The sequence below is a fragment of the Durio zibethinus genome, chromosome 1 (genome assembly GCF_047325235.1).
Source record: "Durio zibethinus cultivar Kanyao isolate XHJ-2024 chromosome 1, ASM4732523v1, whole genome shotgun sequence".
Lineage (NCBI taxonomy): Eukaryota > Viridiplantae > Streptophyta > Magnoliopsida > Malvales > Malvaceae > Durio > Durio zibethinus.
In genome coordinates this window covers 31889713-31904960 of record NC_143162.1, presented here as the reverse complement: position 1 = coordinate 31904960, position 15248 = coordinate 31889713, and the positions used below count along the sequence as shown (strand labels likewise).

The 15248-nt window shown below is 31.3% G+C and overlaps 1 protein-coding gene and 1 pseudogene across 5 annotated transcripts; one reads left to right on the top strand and one right to left on the bottom strand.

Moving 5' to 3' along the window:
• Positions 1-4029: 4029 nt before the first annotated feature.
• On the bottom strand, positions 4030-5481 carry LOC111311250 (cold shock protein 2 pseudogene; annotated as a pseudogene). 2 transcript variants are annotated; one of them, XR_016344246.1, is made up of 3 exons: positions 4495-5481; positions 4355-4393; positions 4030-4231 (listed from the first exon to the last, which is right to left on the bottom strand). The product of XR_016344246.1 is annotated as a cold shock protein 2 pseudogene, transcript variant X1 (transcript). The 2 variants fall into 2 exon arrangements; XR_016344248.1 differs by lacking the exon at positions 4355-4393 and having other exon boundaries at positions 4495-5448.
• A 2307-nt stretch (positions 5482-7788) lies between these two features.
• On the top strand, positions 7789-13020 carry LOC111312324 (fluoride export protein 1-like). Of its 3 annotated transcripts, XM_089765141.1 has the most exons (8): positions 7789-8080; positions 8850-8938; positions 9744-10109; positions 10217-10291; positions 10489-10587; positions 11182-11374; positions 11484-11908; positions 12278-13020. In XM_089765141.1, exons 3-8 carry the CDS (start codon positions 9750-9752, stop codon positions 12494-12496), a joined length of 1371 nt encoding a protein of 456 aa, XP_089621267.1. In that variant the 5' UTR covers positions 7789-8080; positions 8850-8938; positions 9744-9749; the 3' UTR covers positions 12497-13020. The 3 variants fall into 3 exon arrangements, with proteins under 3 accessions (XP_089621267.1, XP_089621269.1, XP_022768223.2); XM_089765143.1 differs by lacking the exon at positions 8850-8938 and having other exon boundaries at positions 11529-11908; XM_022912488.2 differs by lacking the exon at positions 8850-8938 and having other exon boundaries at positions 7790-8080.
• Positions 13021-15248: the final 2228 nt, after the last annotated feature.

The following is a 15248-nucleotide window of genomic DNA, read 5'->3' as shown; positions in this document are numbered from 1 at the left end:
TTACTATTACACAAAATTTATTAGAAAAAATTTTACTCGAAAATAAAGATTTTGAAATAAAACTAAAATAACATTCGAAAAAAAATAATTTTTAATATTCTACCTAGATGTTAGAGAAACATCAATAATTATCATCTATAAAAAATATTATTTTCATTTTTAGAGAATGTCAAAGGTAATCTTAGGTAAAAGAGTTATCTTTAAAATTTTACTTAGATATTGAAGAAATTTAAAGTAATTTTTTAACTTAAATATTTTTACAATATTCTTAAACAAAAACTTTTAATAAAATGATTTTTTTTTTTAGGAAAGTGAAGGGAATTATTATTAAATTTTGAATCGAAATTATTTTATCAACACAAAAAATAATACATAATTAATTAGTACTAATTTTCATAGGTACTATAGAGGTGCTAATCCTTCTTCACGTATAATCGATTTTTGAATCTAATTCTATTTTTATAAGCCAAAGTTATTTTTTTGATAAACTTTAAATTTGTTTAATCACTTTATCAAAAGGATAAATTTTTAAATGATTAATTATATTTTAAAATAAATTAGTGATGACTCCTTTTATTTTTTTCTCAATTTTAAAATCTTTTCGTCTAATGATTTGAAGACCTTTACGACTAGGATTTGGTCGTCTTGTTTTGGAAGGGGATGCCTTAGGGGTAGGGAAGCAGACTTTTCACCAATAGGCAATCTGATTGAAAAGATAAAACTGAGATTGAAATGTTTCAAAGAGTTTATCTGCACTCATATAAGCAGAGATGCCAATGTGGCTGCACGTATTATGGCTAGAAATGCTTTGACTAATATAGCTAATAGATGCCGGATAGATGAGTGTCCTGAGTTTATTGAAACCATTGTTGCTGATGACTGCAACTGCTGATGTTCTATGATATTTGATTTGAGTACTTTTTTATCATATATATATATATATATATATTACTGATAAATTATGTTTGACTTGCCAGTACTCCATATACTTCAAAAACTAGTGATCATCTAGCTTATCAAGTCAAATACTCAAATGTCCCATGCCTGTGATATATTCCTTAGATTTTGTTTCAACACCATCGGACGACCTGTGTTGGAATTCTTAAGAATGAACTTGAAAGTTTGACATGTGATTCCCAACAGGCTGTTCAATGTCTCAAGTAACAGATCATATTGACAAACTACAGTCAGAACTGTAAGTCTAACTGTTCTAATGATTCAGTCAAGCAATTCTTATGAAACAAACTCAATCTCAATCTTGCATAACATGATTGAAACGCAGACCTGAGTGTACAAATCTTTAAATGAGGTGATTTTTGCGCTATGGTTAAGACTAGAACATCAGGGCAATTGTGAAATCCCTTTTCTCCCTGCTCGTTACATTCTTTATGCCGCCATTTAGAGCAAGCAGTCCAAACACAGTGAATTTTCGACCTATGCGTAGAATTCATGATAATGAAGAGGATGACATAATGGTAAGGAAAAATACCAAATCAAAGGCTGCTGGGTAAGGCTCTGAGAATAAATTCAGATGTAATAATCTAATAAGACCCCGTCACTTTAATATTTAGTCTTTTTTATATGTTTAATGCATAAAATTATGAATAAGAAAAAAATTATTATAAGTAAAATTAAATTAAATAATATTATCTTATTTTGTGTTTGATTTGTATAAAAATTAACATAAAATAATTTTATTTATTAATCAAAATTATCTTTTTTTTAATTTATATAATTTAAATTATTATTGATATAATTTTTACACGTATAATAACTTATATAAGTTTAATATCATGAATTGAAAATAATTCTTTTCATTTTGAAAAGATTGAATTATCTTGTATAAAAAAAAATTAATCCTTTCTACAATCTTATTTTTTTCTTTGTATACAAATCAAACATAATATAAAATAATTATCTTATTTCATCTATCATCTTAAACACCAAACATGATCTTTCATGTACAATGTCCTGGCAAATCCTATTCCTTGGTAATCCGTTTTCTATAACAATAATAATAATAATAATATATGTATGTGTGTGTATATATATATATATATATATATGTATATAAAGTTAGTTCATACGCTTACGAAATAAATACTCTGGAAAGTCAGCAAAGTATCGGCTTATGTTCTGTAAATCAATGGTTGAGAAACTCTAATAACTGCCACCGAAGAAACCTAACATGACAATCTGAATCTTATCAAACAGACAGAAGAAAAAAGTACCTAACAAGTTCTTTTCACTACTTCTAACTTCTTTAAATGGTTTAGTTACATGATCAGCAAAACTGAATTCTTAGATTTCTGGATAGTCCATCAATAAAATGTCGATGCCTTGGACATATACACCAGTAACTACTGATACAAGCATTTCAGAACAAATAGAGAAAAATAATGTACATAAAAAACTGCTTCTCAACATCATTTTCGCTTTCATCTAAAAATAACTTCATACAACTATCTCAAAATCGCCAAAAGTAAGGGAGCCTAAGCCTTATGTCACTTAAGATAGCAAAGTCTTGGTTAACAGAGGCCCACAGTACACTTATCTTTTAAAAGTTACTCATCGAGTTACATCATTCAAGAGCATTCCATGAACGATACTTGCTATCAATCCTCTAAGCTAATAAATACCAATTGTAGTGTACCATCTACATACTTCACAACACAATGTATTCATCAAAACATTATCTGAACCTTCATCCACCGTCGGCAACTATACCTTACTTTTATGTCTTAGTGAACTAACTTACATCACAAACAAAGTCCCCAAAGTTTTTATCGAAAGCTCCATAGAGTCAGAATTGAAGATCAACCGAAATCCATTTGGTGCATTAGCATGAAATATGAATAGTCTGCAATCCGAACGCTGGGTTTTATTGTAACTTGCAAGGACAAGAAACTAGTAGAGTTTGATGGATGAATGAAACTACATGCATCTGATATAAGCATAAAAAATTACTATATTTGTGTGGTTTCAATGAAATAAAATGCCAACAATACCATTCTAGAATGAATTCTTGTATCCTACAAAGGATTGGGTCTTAGCCCCATGAGCACACTTTATTTCTTGCTTTTGAACTATGAAAAAGATGTCTCACAATAGAGAATAGCTTATAAGCTCATCAAGAGATTCTTAAATTCCAAATAAAAAAAATACTACTTACACAACTAATTGCTTGCAGTCTCGTTTGCTGGTCATGCAAAAGTGGTTTATAATTTGTATTCTTCCATGGCCAAAAAACTTCTGTCCTAATTGCTAAACAACTTTCTATACCCAAATAGAGAAGAAGACAATAAAAAAAAAAAAAGAAGGAAGGAAGTTCTGAAGTTGATTAGCTCATCAAGGTTATTTTTATAACACTATGATGATATTGAGAAACTGTACTCGTACAAGAATTAGCTGTTGTCTGTTCAAATTCACAGGGTTGAATATTATTCAACTATTAACACCTACGGTGCAATATCAGTTTCCATTATGATTAATCAAAAAATAATATGTTCACTACTATGAATGCAACATTAATACAGAAATCAACCATTATAATGGATGCCTTATATGGTCCACTTCCAAGTTTTGATCCAATGACACACATAAGGCGAAAAGATTCAATAACATTATACCATCTCATGGTACAGAACAGTTACTGTATTAGATGTAACCATTGTTTCTTGGTCTTTTGTCCCCTTGAATGACAGGATTAATCAACAGAGAAAAATTATGTTAGCAGACCATTAAAAAGAAATGGAATTAAAGATAAAAAGCAGAACCTTGAGTTAAGACCATACACTGAATCTTGTCAAGAAGCGAGCGTATAAGTAATCTTAACCAACCCAACACCAACCTCTCAAATGTTATAAAGCAGGATAAGGTTTATAAGGCCCACCAGGCATAGATGATTTGGTCCTCATCCTCTCCAAAAGGAAACAGATAAATTGAGCGTTCATGTCTATCTGTTGGGATTGTTTCATCAAGGCCCCTTAACATACTCATAACACAATGCAGCTAACAAGCAAGTAGATATCCGCGAATCTCTAGAAAGTCTTGCAACTGTATTTTTGCTCTTAATGTACCTTTCAGTGATGTATTTTCCAAAACAACAAAAAAAAACAATGTCCACAATATTGTTTATGTTTCAAGATAAAAAAAAAAAGTACAAAATGCCTAGACATGTTGTCCACATACGCCAAAATCACTCACCATCACAGGACCCTCGTATTCATACCTGCAGATACCCAAAAAAAAACTCATATATATATATATATATATATATATATAAACTAAAAGGGGCACTGAAAAAACAGTAAAAACAATGGAGTAATCAGCATAACAAACAAAAGAAAGATACTTCAAGGAAGACAAGTTTTTTCCCATTCATACTGCAATTCTGCAAATGTAAAGACTATGAATTAATGATTAAAAAAAAAAAGAATTGATAAGAATAAGAGAATAACATTAACACATCATATAAATAATAATTTTTTTTACCGGCGCGACCAAATCACTCAGAAACAAGTGGGAACAGAAAATGCCAATCGGAAATATATAGAACGTTCCAATATTTTCTTCTTTTGCTGAAAACCAACCCCTCTGCAACAACACCACAAGAGAAATACCAATAGAAATCTTAGATTATGTTTTCTGAATCATTTATTAGGGCAATCCCTTGCAAAATGACCTTCTTCTCCACAATTAAAACATTTTCCTTCTGGTCTGGCTCGTTCTCCACCTCCTCGGCCACCGCCGTATCTTCTACTTCCGCCATCATAACCTCGGCCTCCACTGTATCTCCTACTTCCACCATCTTGATAACAATCCCTCGCCAAATGCCCCATCCTCCCACAATTATAACACGCGCCACCACCTCTTCCTCCGCCGTCACCACCACCACCACGATAACCCCCTGTTCTATAACCACCACCAGCACCAGGAGGACCACCGCCTCTACCTGTTCCACCAAAATATCCGCCTCTTCCACCATCACGACCACCACGGAAAGGGCGGCGAGAACGGGGCACAGGAGTTACATCAACAGCCTTACCGCGGCCGTCTTCGCCGAAATCAACGGAGAATTCTACGGGTTGATTATCGGAGAGGGTGCGAAAGCCTTGGGAAAGAATAGAGGTTTGGTGGACGAAAAGGTCCTCGCCGCCGTCGTCGGGAGTTATGAAACCGAAACCCTTTTGGGCACTGAACCATTTGACTCTGCCAGTGGATCTCTCGATGCTGGTGGTCTCAGCCATTGCCTTCCAGAAGATTCTGGAAAAGGCCCAAAATAAAGTTCTTCTAGGGGGCTTTTTTTTTTTTTGGTCTGTGGTTTTTTGGGTACGCCCAGAAATATTGGAGGCGGGATTTTTTTTTTGTTTATTGTGGGACCCAATTGGTGGAGATCGGAGGGTAGAGAAGTGGGGTTGGGTTGGATCATCTGACGGTTTTGGAAATTTTGGTGGTTTATCCGTCTGAGGGTGTTTGACGAGGCTGAATGGATTAGCTTTATTTTATTTTATTTTATTTTTTGTTGTGTATATCAGTTTGGCGGTGTTGGCCTTGCGTCGGTTGTAGGGTAATGGGGTTGACTTTCTTTTTCTGGAGAGAGAAAGTTATTAATTAATTTAACATTTATTAAATAATTTATATTAACAAATTTTTGTTATTAAAATATCTTTTAACTTGTTAACATTAAATACAATTAATGCAGCAATGAATGTACTCATGTTTTAGTAGTAAACCAAAGCAATTTAATTTGAGTTTGAATTTGATCCTAAATATTTATAAATTGTTTATTATACTAAAAAATTAACGCAAATCATAACAATTAACTTGAAAAAAAAATTATTGAACATAATAAAAATATAGAAAGTAGTTTCATAATTCAAGAATTATAAGTTCCAATATTTCCTCTTCTAAAACTATTTCTTTGATACCCATTTTTTTAAAGATATTTCTAACTTATAAAAATTCAATTACTTAAATTTCAAACATTTAAGTTTTAAAAATATTTGTATATATGTAATTAATATCAATAAATGTTACATGTTCATATTAATACACATTTTTAAACATTTTACAAAAACTAATTAATTTAAAAAGTAATAATAAAAGAAAGTATAAATCATTTTTAAAATAATTCATTAGAATTATTTATGTATATGCAATAGAATATACATATATTCTGCTAAATAATAAGGCAATAAAATATTTTATTAAGATTAATTCTAATAATTTTCAAGTAATCAAAAAAATTTCTTTTACAATGATTTCATAGAATCTAATAAAATATTATTTTTATTTATAGATCTATGAAATTGTGACATTTGACATAACCGAGTTTTTTTTATAGTGTTTTTGCTTTGTAATCTTGTTGCCTATCTCTCCCATACTTCTAATATTGTGTCACTTAGACTATTATGTAAGCATGAGTCATTTCTTGTATAAGTTTCATTAAATATTTATGGATTTATAGTATTTATAAATTTAATTAATTGTGAATACATATATTTCCTATATCGTATTATTTAAAATTTGAGTTTATTATATTTGAATATTCATTAACTTAGTCATTCATGAAATTATAATACCAATGAATTTAATTAATTATAAATAAATATATTTTGATTATTTATGAATTTAAGAATTCATGAATTTATGATATTCATAAACTCAATTAATTATAAATAAATTATATTATTCGTTCCATTTAAATTTTGAATCTAAATTTATATTTACAAGTTATTAATTTATTAATTATGAATTAAATTCAAATTGATTGAATTTAATTATTTTTGAATTTAATCATTTAATCATTTATGATATTTATGAATTAAATTAATTGTGAATGAATGTACTAAATATTTAATATAATTTAAGTTTAATATATTTATTAAATAATATAAATACACATGATCATTGCATTAATTTTTTTTTATTACAAATAGAGCACGAAAAGAATTCACGATCTGACTAGCTTGGAATGAAATATAATATAATGCACATATTATTTTTGAACACAAATTCTACAAACAAAATATTATAGCAAATCTTTTTAAATGCAATCTAATCTTATTAATACATTTTTTTCTTCTTTGTATTACATTTTGACAAATATGAAAGATTGAATATGTATAACAATCTATCTTACAAAGGCAAACTTAGATATCAAATTATTAAAAAATTAAATTTCTTTTGAAAAAAACTTTTATTTATTTATTAAAAACAGTACTATTTATATTAAAATTTTTGTTGAACTACATAATTACATGACTTCTTTAACTATACTATTTATTTGAACATAATATTTATAATATAAATTTATAAATTACAAATAATATTGTTTACGTTTCTTTAATTTTAATCAAAATTGTTTAGACACTATGATTAAAAAAATAATATAAAAAATTCATTGCAACATAGGAGACGTGACATTAATTTTTTTAGTATTTATGCATGAAATTAGTTTATTATGCAGGGACTTGTTAATATTATTCTGATTTCACTTGTTTTTTTTTTTATTATTTATGCCTGAAAGTAGCTTACTATGCAGGGATTTGTTAATGTTATTCTGATTTTACTTGCTTTCTTTTTCTTGAAAGGGACAATGCATATACTTAATATGCATCACCAACACATCAGTTTCATTGTAGTAACTTGTGCTATGTTTAACAGATAAAAGTAAAGCGTGGGCAAGTCAAACTCCAACGCATCAAAGCCAAGTGGCTAACTCCCCGACGCCACCTCTAACTCTGTATCCATATCTTCCCATATAAAGTCTTGTTTCTCCATTGTTTTAAAACTAAATCACTTCGGCTTTTATTTTCTGTATCATTCTTCCAAAGCCGTGGTCTCCATTAACATCCTTCTTCATTTCAGTTTAAACTCTTAACCCCCAAAACCTTCCTACCATCGAAATATCCAAATCTCATTATCCCATCAGAGATCACCTTGTTTTCTGCTGAAGCTTTGACTCCATTTTCAGAAATTATTTTTTTTAAGGTTATTGTTCCTGACGCGTTTCTTTGGCTTTGAATCCCCTCTTGCTCGTTTCCCGCGGCGTTCAAACTTCAACTGCGAGTATTCGGTACGCCACTTCTCTCCTCTATAACTATTATTTAATTATTAAGCGTTATATTAGTATTAAATTATTTACAGTATGCTTATTATTTTAGTGCAAAGCTCGAAAAGTTTGGCCTTTTAAAGATTTTTGTTCCAAAAGATTTAATAATATTTTAGGAATTTCATTTGGAATCCTATTGGATTAAACCTGGGTTTATTATAGATTTTTTTATGATATAACTTTTCATCTTTTTTGGTCTGTTATGATAGTGGAGTACACATCTTTAAAACTATTGAAAGGATGTTGATTTATGGCTTATTGAGAATTGAGATTGTTCCCAATTAAAGTTATAAAGTTTCCTGTTGAATAGAATATAATTACTCTTTCATCAAAAGTGGGATCCACTTCCATTTGAATGGAATGGCAGATTATCTGAAAAAAATGGTGGGTTCATGGCTTGTTTTGTCGTATTTGATTTTTTTTTTTATGGTGTTCTCTCCCTCACTCTACCATAACCACTGCAATTATTGGAAACTTCACTTTTTCTTTGGTTTTCTTTTTTATGGTTGCTTACCCCCTTCAATTGATAAGAATTATCACAATATAAATTGAAGGATGGGAAAAATAGTTGTTGCAACGGTTTTCTGCTATGGTTTTATGTCTGAAAACTATATAAGCATTAAGCAATTACTAGTATTGGAGCTTCATTAAATCCGTGTGTGCTATGCAATGGAAATGTGTTTCTTTGTTACTTGTTGGAATAGTACAATTGAATACATAAATACCCTTGTAGTTCCACACGGGATTGGTCCTTGCAACTTCTTGTTCCAACAAATTCACTAAACTTGCATTTGCCACTTTCAGCATCAGGTTCTTATTCAGGTGACAGAATTATGCCTTTCCTAAACATTGTCATGTTCTCAGTTCTCTTTGGATGGCTCTGCTTCAGTGCTGAGGCATATTGCAGCTACATCATCTCATAGTTCCTTCTTTTTCTTTTTGGAAACTTTTTGATGGTTGAGATTGGTAATTGGGAATTTGAATTTGAGACGGCATTTTAGAGATAACATGTAGCTATCATTTGGTTATGGCCTTTAACATTTATCGTTTGTAATTGTTAATTTTAAAAAGAATACCATGCGTTACTGAAACATGTTTCAGTTGCTTATCCATAGGAAGCGGACTATTTTGGTGTGGAAAATCTTGAAATAAGATCTGCGTTAGGTGATGCTTATGATTTTAAGTGCAAGGAAGTCATATGAATGATTTTATCTTGAAAAATACATTTCTCCATATTCAAATAGTTGAAGCAGTTAATAAGCAGTCTGATTAGGTCCCATTGCACACCTTTCAAGTTACCATCTGATGATTTTATTTTTCTTCTCTCTCAAACACATATGTTTAAATGCTGAGAAATGCAGTTGTCTATATGGTTTTTCAGATTACTTTTTGTTGTGAGAATTTGTGTAAGAGGAATCACTTGTTGTTATATGTATGGACTTTAGTTTAACAAAGTACGTGACAATCTTTTACTGATGCTGCAAGCATAGTTAACCCAATCATCAGCATAATCAAGAATTGTCTACTATTGCTTCATGTTTTCTTGGTTTATGAATAATCAGCACAAGTTTTCTGTTGCTTCTTTTGAGGCTTTATCAATAGGAATGAAATCTAATATTTCTGACAGGAGGGTATGGATCATGGTACTAATGATAACTCTGAACCTACACGAACTGGATCATTTAGTAGAGCAAGTAGCCCTGGCTGTCTATTGAGGAGGCTTTCTCTTAGCATATCAAGTGTTGTGTCCTCCGATGATGACATTCATAGTGAGACTTTTTCGGAGGCTGGAGATGTTGGTGATCGGGCTCTCCACAGCAATAGGCAGAGTGTGAATAGTAGTGTCTGCTTGTCTGTAGATCATGCAATGGAAAGTGGGGCAGTTATTCATCCAGCGGAATTAAATACAATCTCTCTCGTGTCACCCTTGCCAGAGGATGTTACATCTTCCCTTCCAGTTGATCCACTGAAGTGCACCAGGGACAAAAAACAAGTGAGCTTTTAGTTAATTGTTTCTGCTTGTGCGATTGTTAATGATAGTATGTATATCAAACTTCAAATAATGCAAGTAAATTATGTGCTTCATGCTTCCTTATGCAGGAAAAACAAGGACTACCTCTGTCATTGGAGTATATATTGTGTCTTATCCATTTGGCTGTTTTTGGAATTCTTGGGGTAATATAATCGACCTTTCTACTCGAGTTAATTAGATTGGTGACAGGAAATTATTAAGTTGGACAGAATTGAGGCTTTAGTCTTTTGTTCAGCCTTCAAAGAGCCACTATGGTCATTCCTTGATTCCTATTTCGAGATACAAAACATAGGGAGGAATATGTTTTATTGGCAAACTTTGACTTTTGATAGTCTTGCAGGTTTTAACTAGATATTTGCTGGAAAGACTTTTTGGACCTAGTGTTTCAGGTGTGACCAGCGACCACACGATTGTATACCCAAACCTTCCTTCTAATATGGTATCCCTCTCTCTCTCTCTCTCTCTGTGTGTGACACACACGCACTGTTTTTAATGAGTGACGGTTCACGGGTATAGGGTGCACACACAAACTGGCACCGCCATGCGTGCAAAAATACATTTATTAGTGAGCGCTCATACGCATTTGTAAAGGCTTGGGCTCTATTGGAACGCCCCAAGATTTTGGCATGGTTTGTCTAATGCTAATTGAGCAGTTTGTGCCATTTAATGTTGGCAATGATATATTGATGATTTGTTGGACCAGGCGCTACTCTTATGAATGCTGCTATGAGGCGCATGGGCTGGACATGCTGCTCATAGCACTTACTATCAACCTGTAGATTCTGGATACTTAATTAACCAAGGAGGAGTTATCTAAAATGAATTAAAGATAAATTAAGGCAGTTACGGTGGTGGACAACTGTTTCCAGGCTTAGGTTAGAAAATATATTTTTGGGATAGATTGGATTCCTGGGGTTTGGTTTTTGCACCCCCACATAGATCTTCATTTTCTTTGGATTTCTCTCTGTTTCACGTCCTATGAATATCTTCCAAGTTCTTTTTCTCTTGCAAACTTAATTACGTATTCTTACAGGTTGGTTCTTTCTTGATGGGGTGGTGGGGTGTTGTTTTCAAAGCAGACATATCTCAGGTATATGATATTTTGGCAATTGGATTGACTACTGGGTATTTGGGAAGCCTCACGACTTTCAGTGGTTGGAATCAGAAAATGCTTGATCTCAGTGTAAGTGGCCACTGGGTACAAGCTGTACTTGGGTTTCTCACAGGTAATGCTTATGAGTGGCAAGTGTTTTTTGTTTGCCTATTCAAAACTAATAAAAGAAAAAGGTCTTGTCTTGGCTTAAACCATCCAAAAAAATTAAACTTTGTTGGCAGGCCTGTTTCTTGTAGCTTATTCCATCATTTTTGGGATTGAGACAGCCAAGGGTTTCAGGTGGATTCTCAAAAGGCTGAATACAAATACAAAAAGGGAAGTCCCTAGCACTTATTGTAATTGGAGGCTCAACAGTTGCAGACATCATTTGGCAGAAATGGTGGTATTATTGTTAGTTCTAGGTATTTTATTGAGTGTAAGCGGAGCACTGCTTAAGGAGGAATTTGGCAGTGGTAGCAGTGGAGCTCAGCTGTGGCTGGCTTGCTTAGTTGCACCTCTAGGAGTGTGGATCAGGTGGTTCTTAGCTCGAATTAATGGATGTGGGTTAGGAAAGTCTGGGATTCTGAGATGGCTTCCATTTGGGACTCTGATTGCCAATGTTTCTGCAGCTTGTATAACGGCAGGACTCTCTGTACTGGAAAAGTCGGTAAGGGTTCATTGAATGGTTTCTGTCCATACTTTTTGATTCCCAATTTGCAAACCTTACTCTTTGGCATCTGCAAGCATGCACATTGGCATAGTCTTCCATATAACGGCATATGGATGGCTCTTTCATTATCTGAATCATGAAATATTCTTATGCTGGCTCAAAGTATATCCTCATTTGCCAAATAGTTATGCAGCTATGCTTTCAGCCTGACTAATTGACCATTCTTTCTTTCTTCCTCTTTCTTTTTCAGGAAAATCTGAGCATGAAATATAGTAATTGTTTTCTCGAGAGTAATTATTCTATGAGCATGAAATATAGTAATTGTTACTCCATAAATTTTGATAAGGTCAGATTGGTGTGGTGCAGGTAAATACTAAGAACTTCAACACTGTTGCAACCGGGATAGAGTTAGGATTTCCGGGTTGTCTGAGTACAGTTTCTACTTTCATTTCTGAGTTCAATGCAATGAGAGAAAGCAAGCGCCCTTGGAGAGCTTATGTTTATGCCTTAATTACCACAGGAGTTTCATTTGGATTGGGGATTCTGATATATGACATACCTGTTTGGACAAAAGGATTTGCCTAGAATTTCGAGGGCTGCTATCATTGCCTCTTATCACTTTGGATTGATTGCACTTGCATCCTTGAAGTCAAAGTCGATGCGAAGAATACTTCAGTTTGTTCATACAAATGAACACCTGCCACAAGAGCCCCGGCCGTACACTAGTATTCTGATGTATACCTTGCCTAATACTAATACTAATTGCCGCCTGATACAGCCATTCCGGTACGGCTAGACAATGTTTGCTGATGCCTGATATCAAGCATCAACACAGGTGACAAGGCACAACATTTGCTTCAATGTTTTGACAGCTTGTCCAACAGGTTTTTTTGGGGGTTTCGGATAGCTTTTTGCTACTCTGTTTTGTTCATTAATTGTGACATTTGACATAACTGAGTTTTTTTTTATAGTGTTTTTGCTTTGTAATCTTGTTGGCTATCTCTCCCATATTTTTAATATTGTGTCACTTAGACTATTATGTAAGCATGAGTCATTTCTTGTATAAGTTTCATTAAATATTTATGGATTTATAGTATTTATAAATTTAATTAATTGTGAATACATATATTTCCTATATCGTATTATTTAAAATTTGAGTTTATTATATTTGAATATTCATTAACTTAGTCATTCATGAAATTATAATACCAATGAATTTAATTAATTATAAATAAATATATTTTGATTATTTATGAATTTAAGAATTCATGAATTTATGATATTCATAAACTCAATTAATTATAAATAAATTATATTATTCGTTCCATTTAAATTTTGAATCTAAATTTATATTTACAAGTTATTAATTATGAATTAAATTCAAATTGATTGAATTTAATTATTTTTGAATTTAATCATTTAATCATTTATGATATTTATGAATTAAATTAATTGTGAATGAATGTATTAAATATTTAATATAATTTAAGTTTAATATATTTATTAAATAATATAAATACACATGATCATTGCATTAATTTTTTTTTATTACAAATAGAGCACGAAAAGAATTCACGATCTGACTAGCTTGGAATGAAATATAATATAATGCACATATTATTTTTTAACACAAATTCTACAAACAAAAAATTATAGCAAATCTTTTTAAATGCAATCTAATCTTATTAATACATTTTTTTCTTCCTTGTATTACATTTTGACAAATATGAAAGATTGAATATGTATAACAATCTATCTTACAAAGGCAAACTTAGATATCAAATTATTAAAAAATTAAATTTTTTTTGAAAAAAACTTTTATTTATTTATATATTAAAAACAGTACTATTTATATTAAAATTTTTGTTGAACTACATAATTACATGACTTCTTTAACTATACTATTTATTTGAACATAATATTTATAATATAAATTTATAAATTACAAATAATATTTTTTACGTTTCTTTAATTTTAATCAAAATTGTTTAGACACTATGATTAAAAAAATAATATAAAAAATTCATTGCAACATAGGAGACGTGACATTAATTTTTTTTTATTATTTATGCATGAAATTAGTTTATTATGCAGGGATTTGTTAATATTATTCTGATTTCACTTATTTTTTTATTATTATTTATGCCCGAAAGTAGCTTACTATGCCGGGATTTGTTAATGTTATTCTGATTTTACTTGTTTTCTTTTTCTTGGGACAATGCATATACTTAATATGCATCACCAACACATCAATTTCATTATAGTAACTTGTGCTATGTTTAACAGATAAAAGTACAGCGTGGGCAAGTCAAACTCCAACGCATCAAAGTCAAGTGGCTAACTCGCCGACGCTTTTAGGAATATAGGGTCTAGTCTCATGTAAATAGTTTTAGATCAAGTAAAGGTTATAGACCTTAATCTTTCATTTTACACAAAATCATAGCTACTTAATAAAAAAGAGGTGAGTTGTTTTAAGGGAGTGTCGAAAACCAAGTAGAAAAAGAAGAAAAATCAAAAAAAGTAGAGAGAAAAAAAAAGAGTTAATTGAACGAAAGTCGATCCGTGATATGATTGAATTGGAATCTTGTAATGAGGTTTATGATTCAGAGTTCTACATTTTGAATGGTGAAGATCGAGTTTAAAGTTCTATAGGAACAAATCTAGGATATATATATTGAGTCACTTATTTGATAAAATTTCTTTAATTGTTTATCTAGTTATTGTTTAGCTCTAATTTTAGCTAAAAAAAAACTTTGTATACATATTATTTGATAGTGAAGATTTTTCTAGTGGTTCGTGATTTTTTTCCTTTACACTGGAGGGTTTTTTACTTAAATCTTAGTGTGCTTTATTTTTTTTTTATTTTTTTGATTATTGATTGTTGTCTATTGCTTCTATATTGTTGTGATTATTGCTTCAGACGCAACAAGTGGTATCAGAGCGATAGTTATTTTGAAACATCGATACAGAAGCAACCCAGGATAAAAGTAAATTCTGTTTGAGATCATGAAGGGTGATACAGGTTCCATGATAAAATTAACAGCATCGATTATTCAATTTGAAAGCCTATGATGAAAGATCATCTATATTGCAAAGATTTGTATGAGCCAGTATTGGGTGATTCGGTTAAACCAGCAGATATGAAAGCAAGAAGCTAGATAAAAAGATGCAGGCTACAATAAAAAAATATGTTGATATCAGCGTGTTTCATCATGTAGCGCAGGAGTCAGATGCTCACATTATTTGAGAAAAATTGACAGCATTTATGAGAGAAAAATAGGAATGAATAAAGTTATGCTTGTTGAAAAGCTTGTAACTTTACAGTATAAGGATGAAC